Source organism: Erinaceus europaeus, chromosome X (assembly GCF_950295315.1).
Source record: "Erinaceus europaeus chromosome X, mEriEur2.1, whole genome shotgun sequence".
NCBI lineage: Eukaryota > Metazoa > Chordata > Mammalia > Eulipotyphla > Erinaceidae > Erinaceus > Erinaceus europaeus.
Genome location: NC_080185.1, coordinates 21,269,271 through 21,293,648, shown reverse-complemented (window position 1 = coordinate 21,293,648; position 24,378 = coordinate 21,269,271). Strand labels below are relative to the sequence as shown.

Here is a 24,378-nt window from a genome sequence, read left to right as displayed (position 1 = left end):
CCCGCATGCTCCATCACCACTGGGGCACCTCAAGTGCCATTGCTCCTGGCTGGGTTCCTCTCAGAAGACTTGGGCTCTTGATGAAAAAAACAATGTTCAGTTCTCATGTCTTATTGTGGAACGGGACACTGAGAAAAGATGATGGCTTTGCTCAAATGCTGCCAGTCAACTACCAAAAGATGTGCGGGAACTTTGGAGTCCGTGTGTGGCTGCTTAGAGAGAGAAATGAGTATTGGACCTACTTATTAATCTTTAAGGAAATGCCAGAACCTGCCGTTCTAGAGAGAAATATTCAGTGTTCTAGAAACATTCAGTGTTCTAGAAATATTCAGTGTTCTAGAGAGAAATATTCCTGTCTACAGAGCAACTATTCTCCATGTTTGCTAATGTCCTCTGGCTTTACTTCCTACAATACAGTTGATCAATATATCAGCACCACAGGGTCCATTTATACTGAACCACCATCAATAGAGAGGGCAGAGGAAAACCTAAGTCAAGAAGTTAGCATAGACTGGAGGAAGTAGCAGGAGGGTGACAGGGAGGGAGGATGACCACGAATTTTTAGTAGGAAAATGATGTAATCTTACAGTCCTGAGAGGAGTAAAGTCTGGAGATTAGTGTATGGCTTGGTGATTGCAGTTACCAACACTGTATAATATGCTTGAAAAACCGTAAGTCTTCTAACCATAAAAAGGGTGTGGAGGGTAACTGGGTGAGGTGATGGAGGTGTGAATTAATCTGAGGTCACCATTTCACAATGTAAAAATAAATTAAATCACTAAAATTGTACACTTTTAGAAACCCACACTGTGGCCTTGGGAGAACCACTACAATTTCCACTGGAGGGAATGGGGACACAGAACTCTGGTGGTGGCAATGGTGTGGAACTGTACCCCCTGTAAGCCTGTAATTTTGTAAATCAGTGTTGAATCACTAATTTAAAAAATCATGGGAGTCGGGCGGTAGTGCAGCAGGTTAAGTGCACGTGGCACAAAGCACAAGGACCGGCTTAAGGATCCCGGTTTGAGACCCCGGCTCCCCACCTACAGGGGAGTCACTTCACAGGCGGTGAAGCAGGTCTGCAGGTGTCTATCTTTCTCTCCCCCTCTCCGTCTTCCCCTCCTCTCTCCATTTCCCTCTTTAAAAATTCATACTACTTAAATGGTATATATATATGAAAACAAGCCGGTTTTCATATGAAGGGGGTAGAGAGCTAAAAATGTCCTTATTTTGCTGCAGAAAAGCAAATGAGTAGCCTGGGAAGAAAGGAAGAGTGAATGAAGGAAAATGTGAAAGCAGATCTTTCCCGAGTTCCTCTGAAAGACTAGATTGGAAACAGACAGGTTGCTTCGTCCAGAGCAGTAACTCACATTTTATACACGTGCTTAAAAGGGAAGGAAGGAAGGAAGGAAAGAAGGAAGGAAGGAAGGAAGGAAGGAAGGAAGGAAGGAAGGAAGGAAGGAAGGAAAAAAGAGAGGAAGGGAGGGAGGGAGGGAGGGAGGAAGGAAGGAAGGAAGGAAGGAAAGAGCTTGCCTTTCCTTACCTCCATATGCCGTTCCAGCTCCTGCAGGAGAGTAACATACTTTTCCAGTCGCATGAATGGTTTGCTGAGGCTTGTGGTTAAAATGAGGATTCCTGGGCTCGTGGCACCTTGGCTTTCCATAAACTGTTCCAGGTCATCACTAGCAAAAAAAAAAAAAAAAAAGAATGATTGGGTCTCTGTCACAGCTTACTATTCCATGTAAAACTGATCAGCCCAAGGGCCAGGGGTGCTCTGCAAGTGGCGTGCACACTTTACCATGCTCGAGGCCCTGGGTTTGGTCCCCAGCCGAACATGGGAGCACCACAGGGATACTGAGGGAAACTCCAGGACGTTGGAATGGACTTATGGAGCTTCTCCCCCACATCTTCCTCTCTTTGTATCTCAAACATAAATAAATAAATGTTCCAGGACCCCAACATGATGGCAGAGGAGGACCTAGAAGGGGCTCAACTGTTATGTGGAAAACTGAGAAATGTTACACATGTACCAACTACTGTATTTTCCTCTCTCTACTGTAAACCACTAATCCCCCCCAATAAACGGGGGGAAATTTCAAAAATAAATAAGTAAATAAAAGTAAAAATTATAGCTCAGCAGTTTCACATATGTGCAAGGCCTTTGGATTCACCTGCCACTGCATTAAATATATATATTGAACATTATTTGGCTGCATATCATATAACATAGAACCAAACAGACAATAGTTTCACTAGTCCAAATTCTGTCCAATTTCTTCCAGCTCAAATCAGTAAGCCTTTATTCAGTTTCTCCCTCACAATCAACATCCCTTCCAGCATGGAGACTACGATCATTAGCCAGACACCTTAAATCCGTGGCTTCATTGGTTCATCCAACAACTTTTCTTTCAGGGCCCTTAAATCTAACTTTTTCTTTCTTTATTGGGGGGATTAATGGTTTACAGTCTATACATGTGGAACCTTTCTCAGTTTTCCACATAACAGTTCACCCCCCTCTAGGTCCTCCTCTGCCAACACATTCCAGAATCTGAACCCTCTCCCTCCACCCACCCACCCCACCCCCTACCAGTCTTTTACTTTGGTGCAATACACCAGGCCCAGCCCAAGTTCTGCTTTGTGTTTTCTTCTTTTTCAACTTCTTTTTAAATTATTATTAGTGATTTAATAATGATCAACAAGATTGTGGGATAAGAGGGGTACAATTCCATACAGTTCCCACCACCAGAGTTCCATATCCCCTCCCTTCCATTCATCCAACAATTTTTTATTGAGCACTCACTAATTAAGTGAGGATTCAGCAACAGACAGAACAAAGACCTCTGCCCTGAGGGAGCCCAAGCCCACAGACATGGGGTAATAAAGCCTATCAGATAACTGCAGTGTAAATTTAAAACTGTATTTTCTCTGCCATGTCAAACATTCCAGTTATTGGTTCGTCAGATGTCAAGGGCCGCAATTCATTAAGTGCCCCCTGGTCATCATGACACCCCTTGTAATGTTCCAGAACCCAAGTCCTTCATTCAGATGTTTGCAAGAGTAACCACCTCACCTAGAGTCTGAAACCAGTGCAGTGCATTACCAAATAATTCCGTGAGGCAACAGAGTGCCTATATTATTATTATCTATGCAAATGTAAAACTCATGCTTGAGTGCTCTCTGGATTCTCTCTTTTCCATCCATGGTCTTTTGAATTCCAGGGCTGCAAGATGATTTGGCCATGCACAAATAATTGTAATAGACATTATAAGCAAGTGATTAAAGAAGGAAACCTACTACCTCACTGGCAGTGGATTTTGAGGCTCCTTTTCATCGCCTGATCCCTTTTCCTCCTCACTTGGACATGGATCTCCAACCAGTGCTGGGCTCTCTTGTCTCTGCGTATTCTTGTCCATTGCCGCTGTCACAGCCTTCGCTCAGGCTTGATCTTGTCCTAACCACTGCACTGCAAGGGTCTAACTGGTCTGGCTTCCAGAATTTATTCTCTCCTGAACCACTTCTGCTGCAGGCCTGCACTTTAATCCCACCGCTTTCTTACTCAAGAGCCAGTGATTGCCTGCAATCTCCAGCCTGAACTTTTTAGCCTCCTGCAGGCCCTGGCAATTTTTTTTTTCATCACTCCCTGATAGAGAGCCTTGACTACAAAGTGACCAGCTTATTCCCCCAGGAACACATCACACACAGCGGTTCCTCGCTGTAGTCTGTTGCAATAAGTTGTGAAATGTGTTCCAAGAGACGTGTTATCAGCAATAAAATACTGGATAAGGGATGGGGAGGGGGATTTAGGAACAGACAGTCTCTCTCCTTTGGCATCTGTGAGCAGGACAGAAAAGGATGGAGTTTCCGTTGGGAATCCAAGAAGCCTCAAATATCACAAGTATGACAGAGAGGAAATGGAGCAGGAATTGCTACCTTCAGGGAAATTATTAGTAGACGGCATCCGATGGTCTCATTTAACAACTGACATGTTATTTTGCCCATTTTTGCTGTCTTGCTCTGGTAGCTTCAAGTGAGGGAAGTGCCCTGGTCTTGGGGTAATAAAACAGGTCTGGAGACCCTGGATTGCTGATCTTACCTCAGCTGACTCATCTGTAGAGATAAAGACTGCTTCCTGACCAAATGTTGAAGGACTGATGAGTGAGGAAGGAAATTGTAGAATCTAGACAATAGAATACTACTCATAAGAAATGATGCAAGTGGGAGTCAGGCGGTAGCACAGTGGGTCAAGTGCACGTGGCGCAAAGCTCAAAGACCAGCAAAGCTCAAAGACCAGGATCCCGGTTCGAGCCCTTGGCTCCCCACCTGTAGGGGAGTCGCTTCACAAGGCGAGAAGCAGGTCTGCAGGTGTCTATATTTCTCTCCCTCTCTGTCTTCCCCCTCCTCTCTCCATTTCTCTCTGTTCTATCCAACAACAATGACATCAATAATAATAATAAGGGCAACAAAAAGGGAATAAAATAAATATTAAAAAAAAGAAATGATGTAAGTTTCTCTTCTGCTACAATCTGGTTGGAAGTGGAGGGCAACGTGTTAAGTGAAATAAACAGAAGAGGGGAAAAAAATCAGATGATCCCACTCCTGAGTGGGACTTAAGACACAAAGGAAGGGAAAGGACAGGGTAAAGCGTCACTAGGTATGGTTTACTACAACAGATCTCAGGACTCTGAAGGACAGAGGGAGGTGGAGGGGGCTGATGGTGTCCTGTGGTAGAGGAAGATGAAAAGCTGGTAGAAAGTGTGGTATGTGGACACCTATCACAGGGAGACCTGAAATCGTGCTCAACAGTCTTATAAATCAATATTTCACCAATAAAGTTATCTATATATTTTTTTAGATTTCCACCAGGATTATTGGTGCTGGCACTACGAATCAACTCCTCCCAGTGACCATTTTTCATTTCTTTTTAAAATTTCTTTATTGGAGAATGGTTTACAGTTGACAGTAAAATACAATAGTTTGTACATGCCTCTTTTCCTTCTATTTGATAGGACAGAAAGAAATTAAGAGGGGAAGGGGGCATAGAAAAGGAGAGAGAGAGAGACACCTGCCAACCAGCTTTGCCACTTGTGAAGCTTGTCCCCTGCAGGTGGGGAGTGGGCCTCATACCCTGGATTCTTGCACATACTAGTGTGTGTGCTCTCACAGGTGCACCACTGGCCAGCCTCTAAAGTGCTCTATTTTTAAAATTAAGACTACTTGTTACTAAAACTTTGCAGATTAATGCTGGGGTCTGTAAGACTACTAGTTCATGTTATAAGCTTCTAAAATGTTCATTTTTGCTGAATAGTCATGTTTCAACACAGGTGTCATCCTCATATCTCAGGTAAAAAACCAAGAGAGAAGGAAGGGTGAGTGACAGCAAAGAAATGGCTGAGTTGGGGGTAGTAACCAGGTCTGAAGTCAAAAGCCTCAGGTCTTTCCATGACAGCACATTGCCTCTACACAGGAAAACATTGCACAAATTTTAAAGTAGTCAACAGATGCATTTTCATTATTATTTTTATTCTCATCGTCATCCTTCCAAAGCAAACACCTTGCTAAATATCCCATCTTTGAAAATTATCATTATCCTGTAATTTCCAGTTTAATGTGAATCTAAATGATATTTAAGTTCTAATCAAGCATCCCAAAGGGACTCAAACATTTATCCAATCTAAAAAAGTGGCCCCTGGCTCCCCACCTGCAGGGGAGTCGCTTCACAGGCGGTGAAGCAGGTCTGCAGGTGTCTGTCTTTCTCTCCCCCTCTCTGTCCTCCCCTCCTCTCTCCATTTCTCTGTTCTATCTAACAACAACAACAACAATAATAATAAAAATAATAAAACAATAATAAAAAACAACAACAATAATAAAAAACAACAACAATAAAAAAACAAGGGCAACAAAACGGAAAATAAATAAATATAAAATCTCAAAAAAATAAGTAGGAAAACAAGAATTTGGAGATCACATTGACTATGAATGTTATTTAGAGAAAATCACCCCCCCCTTAATTTCTTTTCAATTTGGTAAATAAATCTTACTATCTCTTTCTACGTCTGAATGACCACATCTACGCTAATTGATACAGGTGCCACAGCGATGAAAAAGAAGTGCGAACTTGTACTTGGTTCCAGAGGCAACCAAAGTCCTAGACTTCTCCAATCTCCTATGTATATTTTAAAAGAAAGTGTTCAACGTAGCATGAGATCAATATCTTAGAATAAAATGCTGCCTATTAAGAAGAAAAGATTTTGTTAGTGCAACAAAAGAACATAATCTATTCGGGAGTCGGGCGGTAGCGCAGGTAGCACAAAGCACAAGAACCAGCTCAAGGATCCGGGTTCGAGCCCCCGGCTTCCCACCTGCAGGGTAGTTGCTTCACAGGTGGTGAAGCAGGTCTGCAGGTGTCTATCTTTCTCTCCCCTTCTCTGTCTTCCCCTTCTCTCTCCATTTCTCTCTGTCCTATCCAACAACAACGACATCAGTAATAACTACAACAATAAAACAACAAGGGCAACAAAAGGGAATAAATAAATAAATATTTTTAAAAACTTAAACAAAACAAAAAAGAACATAATATGTTCAACAAAAAACCCCCAAATATATATATAACACTGCCCAGTAGATAGAATCTTCTGAAAGACAAGCTTGAATTAAATTCAAAACCCAAAGGAATCTCATTCTTCACACATACCATAGGCAATATAGATAATTATCAAATTATCCAAAGTAAAGCCGTCTTTAAAACACAGTTCTAAAAAAAAAAAAAAAGAAAAAAAAACAGTTCTAAACGTCATGCAGCCTAGTTGTGATGCTGTGGACTGAGACTTACTTAACACGTTCTGTACATGGGATGGGATGCGACCGAAGCTTGTTCTTGGAGTTAGAAACTCACTGTGTATGTAGCTCACGGAATATGGGGTGGATGAAACACTACTCTGTTCGGGACTGGGCTCAAGAGCCTGAGAAAACTACAGCACATTATAATACAGCCAAGGAGGTTAGCCATCTCCTCTAACTGTTCCTGTGGATCCTTTGCATAGATGACTACTTTGAATGCCAGTAGGGATAGCTAGGGCAACTCTAGAAAAAAAAAAAAAAAAAAAAAGAACAGCTTGTTCCTCCTCCCCTCACCTCGCCCCCCACCAGCCTTCCTTCCATGAGAATCACCTTCACCTGGAAAAGGGAGGTGAGGTAGAAGGAGCCTCCAGCCAGAGGAAAATCCCAGGGGTGCTCTGACACCAAGCTGGGTGGCTTGATAGCAGCCCTCGCCCCCCCATTTATCCAGTTTCTGAGATTAGGCTGCCTGCTTCCCTTTTGTCCCCTACTATATGTATATATATATATATATATATTTTTTTTTTTTTTTTTTTAAATTTGTGATCAGTCAGTCTCACATACTCCCTTTTCTGATTCCTCAGAGACAGGAGGGGGAAAGCTCTAGCCTCTGAATTTTTCCTCTACTCCTTTCCCCCAAAGCAAGCACACTGCTCTTGGGGTTTCCTCCAAGGCTTCCCTACTGATCGGAATGGTAAAAAGAAAGTAAACAATGGCAAGCTGAGAGGAAGAAGAAAAAAAAAAGCACTTGAGAAGAAAGCTATGCTGTGCTGTTGGTGGCAGTCACTGCAGTGGAACTGGAAGTCCAAATCTATCTTAATGCTATCTTCTTGCTGCGATGTCACTTTTGACTCCAGTTCCGTCTCCGTCATGGAGAACATGGATGCCTCGCTGATGCACGGGAGAGAAGTAGGTATTTTTGTAAGGGAGAGGTTACTCCCAGGAAGAAACAAGAGCTAAAGTAGCAAGTCAGATGGGGAGAAAACGGGGAAATCCCAAAAGATCTCACCCAGGGGCCCACAACGGGCTGGAGCAGCCATTCAAATATATGTAAATATGGGGAACACATCAAGGCTGGGGGTCTGCTTTTACATCCAAATGCAGCTAACACCTTACTGCAGCTTATGTTTTGGGTTTTTTTTTTTTTGTTTGTGTGTTTTGTTTTTTTAGCAATCAGGCCATTTTCAGGCTGCGTGCCTCCTCACTGCCGGAAGTTAGGAGCTTTTTCTGGTGTGGCACTGCCACCTGCAGGCCACAAAGAAGAAGTTCACCCAACTGGCCTGCTCAGGGTCGGAATGTTCTAGAGCTTCTACAGGGAATGAAGGGAAGTCTACCACTGTTCCTATTGTACTTGAAACCTTCATCCAAAATAGGTTGTCATCTGAATTCCCTGTGAATATCTTTCAACTGTATCTTGCCTGTAGTGTGTCGACATAAATAACCACAAAGTGCCTGTAGAATAACTGATATTATATTGGGAATTATCTGAGAAAAACCTTCAGCATTTTTTCCCCTTACATGCAAATAAAACGGGAAGCTAAAATTCAGTTCTATGGAACTTCAATGAGTTTTCAGTATTTCCAGGGATATTATAAAGTTTTCAAATCGCATCATGAAGGAAAGACAAACAAATGAGGTAAAAGAATCTTATAAAGAATTTAGCATCTCCGTCCAGCAGGTGGCGCAGTGGATAAAGTGTTGGGGTCATAAGCATTATATCCTCAGTTCGATCCCCAACAGCGCACGTACCAGAGTGATGTCTGGTTCTCTCTCTCTCTCTCTTCTCCTATCCTTCTCATAAATAAATAAATAAATATTAAAGAATTTATCATCTTCATTTTTATTTTGGAAGAGCACCGAATTACAATCCTGGCCCCTTAGGATCTTTAACTGTGTAGCAAACCTTAAATCACAATGTTTGAAAGACACTATTATTACTGCGGTTTTTGTTTTTTTGTTTTTGTCATTACTGCAGGTTCACTGACTTTTCTCAAGTAGAAGAATGATAGAGGGCTGGGTGGTGGCTCACCCAAGAGAGTACACATGGACTCATGTTCAAGGCCTGGGTCCCCAGAAGGAAGCTTACACCACAAGTGGTGGAACAACAATAAAAAAAGACAAAAGAGGGGGCTGAGCAGTAGAGCAGTGGGTTAAGCGCACATGGCACAAAGTGCAAGAACCAGCATAAGGGTCCCAGTTCAAGCCCTGGCTCCCCACCTGCAGGGGGGTCGATTCACGGGCACTGAAGCAGGTCTGCAGGTGTCTATCTTTCTCTCGCCCTGTCTGTCTTCTCAACCTTTCTCAATTTTGTCTGTCCTATCCAATAACAACGACAGCCATAGTAACACTAACAACAGCAATGATAAACAACAAGGCAACAAAAGGGAAAAATAGCCTCCAGGAGCAGTGGATTCCTAGTGCAGGCACCGAGCCCCAGCAATAACCCTGGAGGCCAAAAAAAGGAAAAATGACCATTAAGAATGGTGGAATTCCAGCTGGGGCCCTAATCGGGGAGTCCGGAGATTCCCAAACAGACTTGATGGGCCTAGAACTCAAATAAGTCCCTCTCTCCATTGTTACTGGTCATTTCTATCAGGAACAACAAAATAGACCCCTTTGTGGGCCCCCATATGACCTTGCCCTCAACCTGCATCAACAATGGTAGAGAATGTTCCATCCATCCTCCAAAGGGAGCATGGACAACATACTCTACGCTACACCTGAGGAAGATGGGTCAATACTAGGGCAGCATGGAATGTTCCTACTCATGACCACAGAATGTGAGCTCAGTTCTACAGGGATGCAGAGGTCACACAGGCTCCTAAGCTAATTATGGGCCCCAGATCACATCAAATCGATGGGGTTTACAGTAATATTCATACCCCTTTTCCCATATTAGGAGGCTGCTCTCTTCCCTGATTCAGCTTTCTGGTCCTTTTCCCAGCCATGACATCATCTCCCCAGACAATAATTAGGATCCACCTACATATCAGATTTCAGGATCAGGCAAAGAAAAAAAAAAAAAACACTAGTATAGCTACAGGCCCTTTGAAATATAACTAAAATATGCTCACCAGCTATCTACAAAATGGAGGACAACCCCCCCAACACTTCATCTGCACTATTCCAGCCTTTAGGTCCATGATTGTTCAACAATTTGTTTGGCTTTGCATATTAACTCTCTTTTCAGGCACCAGGCTCCAGATGCTAGCAGGATGTGATCAGACTTCTCTGGACAGACAACCCCACCAATGTGCCTTGGAGTTCCGCTTCCCCACAGCCCTTCCCCACTAAGGAAAGAGAGAGAGGGGCTGGGAGTATGGATCGATCTGTCAACACCCATGTTCAGCCGGGAAGCAATTACAGAAGTCAGACCTTCCACCTTCTGCATCCCACAATGACCTTGGGTCCATACTCCCATAGAGTTAAAGAATAGAAGAATAGGAAAGCTATCAGTGGAGGGGATGGTATAAGGCGGTCTGATGGTGGGAATTGTGCAAAGCTGTACTCCTCTTAGCCTATGGTTTTGACAATGTTTCCTTTTTATAAATATAAAAAAAATTAAATTGTGGAATAATGCAGACACTAACCTCTAGCAACAGCTCCTGGCGGCAAGAGACAGATAGAAGGAAAGTTTCCTCTGGTTCAGTGGGGATGAAGTTCAAGCCTATGTCATGTACAAACTGGTATTTTAAAAAATAATTACTTATTTAATGAATGAGAACCAAGATATTCACAGACAGTAGCAGGGATCAAACCCAGGATTTTGCACCTCTGATTTTCCACCTCTGAGACAGCTGTCTACTGACATTAATAACATTAAATTCCTAATTTAAGCAAGAGCAGGCAGTAACATTTTACCGTACAGTTACAACAGAAGTGTCTGTAGGTAGTAAAACAGTCCACCATTTGAGATATATCACTTCTTCCTAGAATTCCTAGAATTCTTATCTAGAATTATTATCCCCAGATCAAAAGAAAAGATGTTTACCTATATAGTAAGCTAATGTAAGGGGACACTCTCATTTTATTATTATGGAATTAGCCAGGCTGGGTGGTGGCCCACCTGGTTGAGCATATATGTTAAAGTGCACAAGGACCCAGGTTCCACCTGTGTGGGGGGGGAGCTTTGCAAGTGATGAAGTGGGGCTGTAGGTATCTCTCTGCCTCTCTTCCTCTCTTTCTCCCCCTTCCCTCTTGATTTTTGACCGTCTCTATCCAATAAATAAATAAAGACAATAAAAAATTAAAAAGAAAACAAAAAACACTGAAAAATGAAATTTTCTATTAGGGGTTGGGTGGTGGCATACCCAATTGAATGTTCACACATCACCATGCTCTAAGACTCAGGGTCAAGGCCCGGCTTCCCACATGCAGGGCGGACACTTTACAAGCGGTCAAGCAAGTACTGTCTCTCTCTCTCTCTCTCTCTCTCTCTCTCTCTCTCTCCATCCCTCTCTCCCTCCCTCTCTTTCTCCTCTGCCCCTCTCAATTTCTCGCTGTCCTATCAAATAAAGTAGGGGAAAAATGCCTTTAAACACACAGGGTGTTTGTACTCTCACTGGAAAAACATCTCTGAGCTTTTTTTTTTTTATTGACAGCAAGTAGCAGAGCGTGTAAACATATCTAGATATGGCACAAAGGGAGTTTAGGAATGTTTTTCCTCTGGTGAAAGAGGGAGAAGCAGAAGCTGCTGGAGTGATCTACACAGGATGCCAGTTCCAGCTAGGGTTTGTTTCTTAAGCTGGTGGATACACAGATGTATTTCATCTGTTCTTTGTATGCTTGAAATATGGCCCTTTTTTTTTTCTAAAAAATAGAAAACCAAAAACTAGTGGGAGAGATGAATAAAGCAGGAATGGGGAGTGACAACAGGTGCATCATTGAATCCTCACACCAACTCTGCAAGGCTGGCGGTATTTTTCTCTCTTTTACAAATGAGGAGACAGAAGGCTTAGAAGTTGAACGAATCACCTTGAGTCAGGAACACAGCTTCTAAGTGGCAGAGCTGTAACGTGAGACAATATGAAAGTGATAAAAAGTTTAAAGTGGCAGCCCAGGAGGTGGCACAGTGGCTAAAGAATTAGACTCTAAAGCATGCTGACTCTGGTTTGATCTCTAGATGGTTAGATCTCCCTCTCCCTCTCCCTCTCCCTCTCCCTCTCCCTCTCCCTCTCCATCCCTCCCTCTCCCTCTCCCTCTCCCTCTCCACCCCTCCCTCTCCCTCTCCCTCTCCCTCTCCATCCCTCCCTCTCCCTCTCCCTCTCCACCCCTCCCTCTCCCTCTCCACCCCTCCCTCTCCCTCTCCCTCTCCACCCCTCCCTCTCCCTCTCCCTCTCCCTCTCCACCCCTCCCTCTCCCTCTCCACCCCTCCCTCTCTTATTAGTAAATAAATATGTTTTTTTAAGTTTATTTCCCTTGCCAGACACCCCCCCCCATTTTAGGTTTTTTGTTTTTTTTGTTTTTTTTTACCAGAGTGCTACTCAGCTCTGGCTTATGAAAAAAAAGGAAAGAAATTTTAAAAAATTAACAAAACCTCAAAGACATGTGGGACATCATTAAGCAAAGCAGCATACACATGATGAAAGTACCCCAAAAAGAGGAGAAAGTGGAACAGATAAAATTCAAAGAAAGAACCACAGAAAACTTCCAAAACTTGTGGGACATGTTAACCCATACACCCAGGAAGCTGGATGCATTTTAAGTATGAAAATGCAGAGATTCATACACACGCAAAAAAAAAAAAAAAATTGAAGTAAAAATGCTGAGAGAAAAATCTTGAAAAGAGGAAGAGAAAAATAACATGCTAAGGAATACATTACCACCTTTTTATTTTCACCACAATGGGGGAGGCAAAAATAAGATCAGTAATCATAGAAACAAAACTCACTCGGGAGTTCTATCCATCCAAATGTCTTTGGAAAATGAAAATGGAATAAAAGCAAAGAGAATTCTTTACTAGAATGCCCATCTTATGAGAACTGCTAAAGTTACAGGATAAAAGCAAATCCATGTGTAAATTCATATGTGCACATAAAAACATAGAGCACAGTAAAAGTAACTATAACATCATTTGAAAAGCAATACAGACACAAATTTCCTCACTCTCTTAACAGAAACTAAAGAATTGAATATTGCTGAGCCTCTAATGTCTACAAAAGTGATAGAGTTTACAACAGCATGATGTAGAGTGTGGAGACACTGCTCTATTGGAATAGCGGTATAATACCATAAGCTATCTCAAATCCACCACGAGGAGCAAAGAAAAATAAGTGGTGAACGACTGCCACCTCTCCAGATTCAAAGGAGGTCTCGAAACTTTACATCAGGCTCAACCTGACGCTGTTGACGCTGTTGACTGGCTACGGAAGAAGGGCAAACGCTAGAAGAAGAAGTGGTGAGAATGCTGATATCAAAAAAGAATGTTAAAATGGCAAATGCAAAAAGTGTACCATTGTTCTTTTTTGCACTTCCATTTACAGGCCTTAAAGTGTATTAAATATCAATTATGATAATGTCTGATTGAATGTTATAATGTACAATAGTATATCACAAGGGCCAGGTGATGGCACACCTAGTTAAACGCACATATTACAGTGTGTACAGACCCAGGTTCAAGCCCCTGGTCCCCACCTGCAGGGGGAAAGCTTCATGAGTGGTGAAGCAGGGCTGCAGATGTCTCTCTCCTTCTTTTTTTTTTGTTATTTTATTTTAATTTATTTAATTAATTTATTATTATTTTTAAATTTTTTATTTAAGAAAGGATTAACGAACAAAACCATAGGGTAGGAGGGGTACAACTCCACACAATTCCCACCACCCAATCTCCTTAACCCACCCCCTCCCATGATAGCTTTCCCATTCTCTATCCCTCTGGGAGCATGGACCCAGGGTCATTGAGGGTTGCAGAAGGTAGAAGGTCTGGCTTCTGTAATTGCTTCCCCGCTGAACATTACTTCCCCCAGTCTCTCTCCTTCTTTATCTCCCCCTTCCCCTCTCAATTTCTCTGTGTCTCTATCCAATAATAAATAAATAAATAAAAATACTAAAAACCCAATATATCACATACAAACGTACATGAGTAGTATATGTGATGATAGCATAACAGGAGAAACAAAAGTGGAAATAAAGCTATGTTAGGAGCAAAATACTCTCACCCCCAGCCTAGGTCCTCCTCTCCTCCACCATCATGCACCAGGACCTAAAACCCCCATCCTTCACCCTCCCCCCAGAGGCCTTTACTTTGGCACAATCCACCAAACCTCGTACAAATTCTACTTCGTGTTTCCTCTTCTGTTTTTATTTCTCAGCTTCTGTCTATGAGTGAGATTACACCATACTCATCCTTCTCTTTCTGACTTATCTCACTGAACATGATTCCTTCAAGCTCCATCCAAGATGAGGGGAAGAAATGAAATTCATCATCTTTAATAGCTAAGTAGTATCCCATTGTGTATATATACCACAACTTTCTAAAACTTTCTCAGCCTCTCATCTGTTGTTGGGAGACCTGGGTTGCTCCCAGGTTCTTATGATAAAGCTCAGAGAAAAATCCCCCTTCTGTTTCAGAGGGGAAGAGCAAAGTAAGCATTTTAGAATATTCTCAGAAGATTTTCAATTACAAAGGTTTGCTCTCCAAGGGAATTGACCATACAAACTTTTTATAGAGTTGAAGGAAAAACAGATAGCCATATACTTATAGCAGATGGTTTCAACACCCCACTATCAGTAATGGAAATAACACCTAGTTAGGAGACTTGAAAAATAAGTATTGAACAAAGCACAAAACATTTTAAAATATTACGATCATATCACGTATACTTCCTGGCCACGGTGGAATGAAACGGCAGAAATCCACATCAAAATTAAACATGTCATTGAAAAAGCAATGAGTTAAAGAAGAAATCATAAAAGATTAGACTTCCCTGGACAGACAACCCCACCAATGTGTCCTGGAGTTCCGATTCCCCAGAGCCCGTCCCACTAGGGAACAAAAGAGACAGGCTGGGAGTATGGATCGACCTGTCAATGCCCACATTCAGCAGGGAAGCAATTATAGAAGCCAGACCTTCCACCTTCTGCACCCCATAATGACCCTGGATCCATACTCCCAGAGGGATAAAGAATAAGAAAGCTATTAGGGAAGGGGATAGGATATGGAGTTTTGTTGGTGAGAATTGTGTGGAATTGTAACCCTCTTATCCTATAGTTTTGTCAATATTTCTATTTTATAAATAAAATCTTTAAAAAAGATTAGATAATATCTTGAGACAATAAAGAAAAACATTTCAGAGATTATAAGATGCAGCAAAAGTAACACTAAGAAGTCTAGAGGAAGGCAGGCATACATTAAGAAGATCTCAAATAAGCAATATTAATGTACACCTCGAAGAGCTATAATTAAAAATGTAGGGGGCCAGTTGATCGCGCACCTGGTTGAACGCACATATTACAGTGCACAAGGACCCAGGTTCCAGCCCCTGGTCCCCACCTGCGGGGATAAAGCTTTACAAGTGGTGAAGCAGTGCTACAGGTGTCTCTCTGTCTCTCTCTATCCCCCCTCCTCCTCTCAATTTCTGGCTGTCTCTATCCAAAAATAAGTAAAGATAATTTTTTTTTTTTAAGTAGGTCCTGGGAGTTAGGCCGTAGCGCAGCAGGTTAAGTGGTACAAAGTGCAAGGACCGATGTAAGGATCCTGATTCGAACCCCCAGCTCCCTACCTGCAGGGGAGTCACTTCACAAGTGGTGAAGCAGGTCTGCAGGTGTCTATCTTTCTCTCCCCCTCTCTGTCTTCACCTCCTCTCTCCATTTCTCTCTGTCCTATCTAACGACGACGACATCAATAACAACAACAATAATAACTACAACAATATAAAACAACAAGGGCAACAAAAGGGAATAAATAAATTAATTAATTTTTAAAAAGTAGGTCCTAGGAACCAGACGGTAGTGCACCAAGTTGAGTGCACATGTTACCATGCTCAAGGACCTGGGTTCAAACCTCTGACCCCCCACCCTCAGGAGGAGGCTTCATGAGCAGTGAAACAGGGCTACAGGTTGTCTTTTTTTCTCTCTTCCTAACCTGCCTCCCCTCTCAATTTCTCTCTGCCCTATCAAATAGAGAGGTGGGGATGGAAAAGGCCACCCATTTCAATTTCTTTGTTTCAACTGTAACTCACTATTTTTAATTACATAAAAATAAATTGAATGAACTGGAACGACTCAGCACTGAAAAGATGAATGAGCTAACTAACATTGACAAAGGATTTGAATAGACTTAGTTCCAGAGAAAACACTGAAACAGTCAATAAACACATGGAATTTCAACCTCATCAGTCACAAGAAAAATGGAGAGTGACTGTTATGGGCATAAGCTGCTTTGGGGGATAATGAAAATGTTCTGCGACTTGGTGGTGGTGGCAGCTGGACAACGTTGATGAATATACTAACTACTACTGAATTCTGCACTTTAGAATGCGCTTTAATGGAGAGTTTCTCCACTCATCATTAGAGAAATGCAAATTAAAACTACACTGAGTTCCATCTCAGACCTGAGAGAATGGCCTCCATCAACAAACCAGGAAATGATAGGTGTTGGAGAGGTTGTGGAGAAAAAGGGAACTCTGCTTCACTGATGGCGGGAATGCAAACAGGTACAGCCCCTTTGGAAGACTGTACAGACAGTCCTAAAACAGATAAAAATGGAAGTACCTACTATGTAGCTATCAAGAACAATGAACTCACCTTCTCTGACCCATCTTGGACAGAGCTAGAAGGAATTATGTTAAGTGAGCTAAGTCAGAAAGATAAAGATGAGTATGAGATGATCCCACAGAAGTTGAGGAAGAAGATCTGAAAGGGAAACTAAAAGCAGGACCTGATCAAATTGTAAGTAGTGCACCAAAGTAAAAACCCTGTGGTGAGGGGTAGACATGCAGCTTCCTGGGACAGTGGGGGGTGGGAGTGGGTGGGAGGGATGGGTCACAGTCTTTTGGTGGTGGAAATGGTGTTTATGTATACTCCTAGTAAAATGTAGTCATATAAATCACTAGTTAATTAATATGAGAGGGGGAAAATTAATTGTATGTCTCGAAGTTTTTCAAAACACAGACTGAGTCTTTTTAATATATAGACTGTGTATTTGATATGCAGACTCTCTCAAAAGCCTAGACCAAGTAGATCAGAAGCAACCAATAGCACAGCTATATACAAGATACTGGGTACTGTACAGCAAACCATAACAAAAGGACTTTTCAAAGTTAACCCAATTACCAAATAATGTGATGATAACATTAACTATCCATTGTCTTTTGGAACCCTAAGACAGCAGGAACCTCACATCTCCACTATAGAGCCTCTACTTCCCCCAGTCCTGGAACCCTTGGATAGGGCCCACTTTCCCGTATGCCTCTCCCAATCCATATCAAATAATATTGCATCTGTCGATCGCAACCTAATCAACACAATGATTGCCACCTCAACATGCTTCACTTCAGACTGTGTCCAAAAACTTCATGTGTGGAATGACAACCCTTCAGCTTCATTATTCGGGTGAGACCTTTCCTTTCATAGTATACTCTAATTCCATCTCAGGTGGTTCACTTTCTAACAAAGTCCCAAATCCTAGATATACACCAGTTTCTGTGAGAGAGAGCATATGTTCACACGTATCCATAAACTAGTGCAAAATATATACCTGAAAGCAGAAGTACACTAGAGAGTTTGCAGTGAGTACCCCCCTAACACTTCCTCTCCACTATTCCAAGCTTTGGGTCCATGATTGCTCAACAATTTGTTTGGCTTTGTATGTTAACTCTCTTTTCAGTCACCAGGTTCCAGATGTCATCAGGCTTCCCTGGACTGAAGACCCCACCAATGTGTCCTGGAGCTCCGCTTCCCCAGAGACCCACCCTACTAGGGAAAGAGAGAGGCAGACTGGGAGTATGGACCGACCCGTCAACACCTATGTTCAGCGGGGAAGCAATTACAGAAGCCAGACCTTCCACCTTCTGCAACCCACAATGACCCTGGGTCCATGCTCCCAGAGGGATAGAGAGTGGGAAAGCTATCAGGGGAGGGGGTGGGATATGGAGATTGGGTGGTGGGAATTGTGTGGAGTTGTACCCCTCCTACCCTATGGTTTTGTTAATTTATCCTTTCTTAAATAAATTTAAAAAATGGAAATACCTTATGATCCAGCAATACTACTCTTGGGCATGTATCCAGTGGACACTCAAGCACTAATTCAAAGGGATATATGCACCCTTGTATTCATAGCTGCATTATTCACAATAGCCAAAGAGTGGAAGCAGGCTAAATGCCCATCAACTGATAACTGGCTAAAGAATTTATAAGATATATATTCCATGGAATATACTCAAACAAGACAATTTTGTGTCCTTTGGGATAAAATGGATGGAACTGGAGATGATTACACTTAGAGAAATAAGTAAAGAGATGAAAAGACAACTACCAGATGGTTTCACTCATATATGAAATCTAGAGATCTTACTATGCAGCTATCAAGAACAATGAACCCACCTTCTCTGACCCATCTTGGACAGAGCTAGAAGGAATTATGTTAAGTGAACTAAGTCAGAAAGATAAAGATGAGTATGGGATGATCCCACTCATCAACAGAAGCTGACTAAGAAGATCTGAAAGGGAAACTAAAAGCAGGACCTGATCAAATTGTAAGTAGGGCACCAAAGTAAAAACCCAGTGGTGAGGGGTAGGCATGTAGCTTCCTGGGCCAGTGGGGGGTGGGAGTGGGCGGGAAGGATGGGTCACAGTCCTTTGGTGGTGGGAATGGTGTTTAGGTACACTCCTAGCAAAATGTAGACATATAAATCAGTAGCTAATTAATATGAGGGGGAAATCAATTGTATGTCTCAAAGTTTCTCAAAAGACAAACTGAATCTTTTTAACATATAGGCTATGTATTTGATATGCGGACTCTCTCAAAAGCCTAGACCAAGTAGATTAGAAGCTTCCAATAGCACAGCTATATACAAGATACTGGGTACTGTCCAGCAAACCATAACAAAGGGACTTTTCAAAGTTAACCCAATTAACAAATAATGTGATGATAATATTAACTATTGAGTGTCTTTTTGAACCCTAAGACAGCAGGAACCTCACATCTTCACTATAGAGCCCCTACTTCCCCCAGTCCTGGAACCCTTGGATAGGGCCCACTTTCCCGTATGCATCTCCCAATCCAAACCAAGTAACATTGCATCTGCCGATCACAACCTAACCAAAGCAACGATTGCTACCTCAACATGCTTCACCTCAGAATATATCCAGAGACTTCACGTGTGGAACGACAACCCTTCAGCTTCATTACTCGGGTTCCAGATGCCACCAGGATGGTGGCTAGGCTTCCCTGGATTGAAGACCCCACCAATGTGTCCTGGAGCTCAGCTTCCCCAGAGTCACACCCTACTAGGGAAAGAGAGAGGCAGACTGGGGGTATGGACCGACTAGTCAATGCCCATGTTCAGCGGGGAAGCAATTACAGAAGCCAGACCTTCTACCTTCTGCATCCCTCAACGACCCTGGGTCCATGCTCCCAGAGGGATAGAGAATGGGAAAGCTATCAGGGGAGGGGGTGGGTTATGGGGATTGGGTGTTGGGAATTGTGTGGAGTTGTACCCCTCCTACCTTATGCTTTTGTTCACTAATCCTTTCTTAAATAAAAAATTAAAAAAAAAAAAAAAGAAATCTAGAGATCTGATTCACATGAACTTGTCAAAGGAAAAAAAACAGAAACAAACACACTGTATGACTTGTAAGAACTATGATGGCTATCATTGGGAGCTAGGAGGGTGAGGACACAACTTTTGGTGTGGAACTATACATTGTAGTCTTACCATCTTGTAACCTATTATTAATAATGAATAAAAAATTTTAAATGGGGAATCTGTGGTATGTTGTTAAAATTCGGTGGCTCAAAGCCAGGCCGGCAAGAGCCTCCGAATTTTAACAACAGTGGTATGTGAATTATATCTCAATAATGAAACAAATAGCCCATTTTGAGAATATGGAGAGGACTGGGGAGATAGTGCAGTGGCAGCATGCAGTACTTGCAAGAGAAATTCCAGGTTTAATCCCTAGCACCACCAATAACCAGAGCTGAGTGGTGCAATAATAAAAAAAAAATGTTTTAAATAAATAATAAAAAGGACAAAAGGTCTGATTAGACATGTCCCCCATATAAAGATAAATAAATTGCCAATAAACGCTCAATAGATACTCAACATCATTAATAACCAAGAACCATTAATATCATGAGCATCACAATGAGCTTCCTCCCCCCAACCCAACAGAGTTAAAATTGAAAAGACTGATAATAGCAAAAATGAGTGACAGTGTGGCATAAATGGAACCCTCTTACATTGCTGATGGAAGATAAATTAGTGCAATCACTCTGGAAAGGAGTCAGCGTTCCTACGCATGGCCTAGCAATTCCACTCCTATGTATGTAGCCAAGAGAAATGAAAACGTATTTTCCACATAGACTTAAACAGGAATGTTCACAGCAGTGCTATCCGCAGTCCTTATGTCCAAAAACTGGTGAACAAGCTGCAATCAGTATCTGGATGCTGGAATCATTGTTTCATGGTGGAAGGGGGTGGTTGTTGAGCAAGTTGAAAAAAAATGTCATGGCAAATATTACAGGTAAGGACCTTGAAGTCATTATGAAAAGTGAAAAAAAAAAACCGACATAAAAGGTGAAATGTCATATGATTGCACTTGAAGGAAATGTCTAGAACAGGAAAACTAATAGTGACAGTGAGTATGTGAGTGGTTGACTTGGCCTGGCAATGGGGAGTGAGGACAGCGCTCTAAAACTAATTGTGGTAATGGTTGCACAACTCTGAATCTACTGAAAATAACTTAACCGTATGCTTTAAATGGGTGAATTGTCTGGCGTGATTTCTACCTCACTAAGGCTGAAGACCCACATAGTCAACGACTGCCACCTCTCCAGATTCAAAGGAGGTCTCAAAACTTTACATCAGGCTCAACCTGACGCTGTTGACTGGCTACGGAAGAAGGGCAAACGCTAGAAGAAGAAGGCTGAAGAAGGAGGGTGGGGAAGATATGATGAAGGGGGAGGGGTGGTGACTTGTACACCTTCACATCCAGGTGTGAAATGGCAACCCTGCAACCTTAAGATTTTGTAAACCAGTGTCAAATCCTCCAATAATAAAAATTAGTCGTAAAAACAAATAAATTCTTGATCCATTTGGGAACTGATGCTGGCATATAGTGTAGAAAGAAAAGGGTACCGCAATGTTTATTTTTCCTAAGCTGGCTGGAGGGAACACATGCCTGTTCGTTTTGGTGTAATTCTTTAAATGCACATTTAGATTATTCTTTTTTGTACATAAAATATATGTCTTAATTTTTTTAAAAAAGTGTTTTTGGAAATCTGACCGACCTGGATTCTAATTCTGGCCCATCCACTTAGCAGCTCTGGGTTCGTGGGCGGGTTACTTGGCCTTCTAACATCTTATCAGTAAAGCTGAGGTGGTAATAACAGTTTCTCCCTTGTAAACTTCTCTATCATGTACCTGGCACAAGGTTAGTGTTACTAGATAGTTTAGCTCTAAGCAGTTGAGCCACTTGCCTAAATAATTCACAGTCACAGCTTATATTTCTTTAAACTCCATCTGCCATATTTGCTGTTCCACAAAAGCTTCCAACTTTGATCAGGGAAAGAAAACCAACCTTTAAGTAAATTTTCTTGAGAAATATCCTGGTATAACAGTAGTATTGAGCCAATAAAGTTCCTACAAAACCAGGACATGACCCCAAATCTTCATCATTTCTGAGGGTTGGTGTCAAGTTGTACTCTAGGCAGATTCTGGAAGCTTAAATCCGGACCAGATTCCAAGATGGGTGTTCTTACCAGTCTAAAGCAGCCCCCAGAATCCATGTCCATTCTGAATCTAGTCTACAGGATAAGTCATAAGAGCGTCTAAGTATGGTTCTTGCTATCTCCCTTGACCATCCCCAGAAAGAAAGACAACTTGAAACGTATCATATTGTGTTCTGGTCCAGAAGAAGGTGCCAGTGCGGGTACCCACGATGGATAATCAGTGGGAAAGCAAAAGCAGGAGCTGTGAACTCGCAAGGACAGTTAGGGTAGACACAAGTCTACTGTTTTCCATAAGTCAGCCACTATTTCTATTCTGGTATAATGGGCTGCCAGAGAGTCACGATGCATTTTTGCATAGAGAAACATAGAAATATACATCCTGACTTTTCCAACAGACCAATGTTATTAAAGCCCTTTTTCTTAAAGTACCTGACAGTTCACAGCTTCCTTTTACTTTTCCCTGTTAGTAGTTACCTTTGGCCCACAGCACTTGAGATTTTCTCTACCAGATGAAGAGAACGTGAAAAAGACATACAGCTAAGCAGTTTAGTCATTTTAAAGCTTTATGTGTCCATCAATATGCAAAAGAGGAGAGAGAGAAAGAGAGAGAGAGAGAGAGAGGGAGAGAAAGAGCCAGCCACAACATCACTCTGGCACATGATGCCAGATATTAAACTCGGGAACCCATGCCTTCAAGTCCAATGCTCTAGCCACTGTGCCACCTAAGCTGCAGTTTAGCTATTTTATTTATTTATTTATGAAAGGAGACATTAACAAAACTGTAGGATAGGAGGGGTACAACTCCACACAATTCCCACCACCCAATCTCCATATCCCATCCCCTCCCCTGATAGCCCTCTCATTCTCTATCCCTCTGGGGTTTAGCTATTTTTAAAGCATGTATTTATTTATTTATTTATTTATTTATTTATTTATTTTACGAGAAGTAGAGACCAGAGCTCCACTTAATTCTAACTTATGGTGGTGCTGGGACTTGAACTTGGGCCCTGTAGTGCCTCAGACATGCAAATTATGTGCCACAGCATAAGCTCTGGTTAAAAAAAAAAACTCTCTCACACACATATGTACTAAATATTATTTTTTAAAAAGTGAAATAACTAAAAAAAGAGATTAAGAGACACTGAAAATAACAATGGAGACATATGGGATGACCTCAAAAGAAATAATACACACTTTATTAGCTTGCCAGAGGAAGAAAGAAAGGAAAAGGAAGAAAGCATAATAATATAGGAGCTAATAGAAGGAAACTTCTCCACTCTGAACAACAGAAAGGACACAAAGGTCCAAGAATCCCAGGGAGTCCCAAACAGAATTAACCCAGACCTACAGACACCAAGATACATTGCTGTTAGAATGAACAGGGGTAAGGATAAAGAAAGGATTCTAAAGTAAAGTAAAGGACTCTAGGGGAAGAGGGGCTTTCAGGTTCACCATATTGGGGTCAGGTTATTAGGTGGTGAGAGTGGTGTGAAATTCTCATTAACTTACAATTCATTACTAATTCAATAAGCTAGGGAAAAGTCATTGAATATTTCAAGTTCTATAACTGCCTACATTTTAATCTGACTACATATTTCTTCAGTCTAAGTATTTAATGTATCAAATTTGTAAACTGATTGAATTCAGACCTTGGGCTTAAATTGTGTAAGCAGTCTGAAATAATAGTTTGTTAAAAAAAAAATCACTGGGTCAGAAGAGGGCTAAAACACTGGATTCAAGACAGAATTCTATTATGAGAACAACATCCATTATGGAACACAGTGTGTTTATAACATGCAATTTCCTGTCTAATTTGCCCTCAAAATTATATGATCCCACAAAGGAAGACACCACCCACCTTTTCACTGTTCACTTCTACTCAACAACTAGTTGGACCAAGCATTCAACCAGACACCCTGGATTTCAAATAGGGCAGCCCCAGGAAAGGGTCTCTTTGCAAAACAACTTTGTAGGAAAATGTTAATTTACCTGTGCTGAGTAAGTACATTTACAGCCGAAGGATGATTTGCACAGTAGGCCAGATACATGGACTTAAAGTGAGACATGAGGTTTAGTAAACACCCTCCTACTTTGTGCTGGTTTTCTGGAAACCTGTAAGTAAAACATTTGAAACACTTTTAACCAAAAATCAGGGATAAAGAAAGATGATTACAATTAAACCTGAAAACGTGCAAGCCCTTTGAATTCATTTGCCAAACGTAAAGGAGAAGCTATGCTATAATGATCATTTTATTCAACAAGTGCAAGTTCCTGACTACTGCTTTAAACTCTACCCACCAAACATACGTCCAATATTCGGAGTCAAATACATAGATGGAATTGATAGGTTGGGGCTTTAATTTTTTATTTTAAAAGAAAATTTATTTTTATTATTATCTTTATTTATTAGATAGAGACAGCCACAAATTGAAAAGAAGGCGGAGAGAAAGAAATTGAGAGAAAGAGAGACACCTGCAGCCCTGCTTGGCCACTCACAAAGCTTTCCCCTTGAAGGTGGGGATCTGGGGCTAGAATCCAGGTTCTTGCGCATTGTAATATGTGTGCTTTGTTAATAAGATCCTACTTAAACTATAATATTCAATTGCAGCTGGGCACATTAAAACCATACTTATTTAATTTTATGAAGTTTAAAA

General features: G+C 41.6%; 1 protein-coding gene across 3 annotated transcripts in view; it reads right to left on the bottom strand.

Moving 5' to 3' along the window:
• Window positions 1–24,378, bottom strand: part of ARHGEF6 (Rac/Cdc42 guanine nucleotide exchange factor 6) — a 168,889-nt gene that overhangs the window by 29,581 nt on the left and 114,930 nt on the right. For all 3 annotated transcript variants that reach the window (XM_007537689.3, XM_060183685.1, XM_060183686.1), the window contains exons 9-10: window positions 23,714–23,836; window positions 1,544–1,682 (exon numbers count right to left, since the gene is read on the bottom strand). In XM_007537689.3, the coding sequence (XP_007537751.1) occupies window positions 1,544–1,682; window positions 23,714–23,836 (262 nt within the window). The remainder of the gene's footprint in view (window positions 1–1,543; window positions 1,683–23,713; window positions 23,837–24,378) is intronic.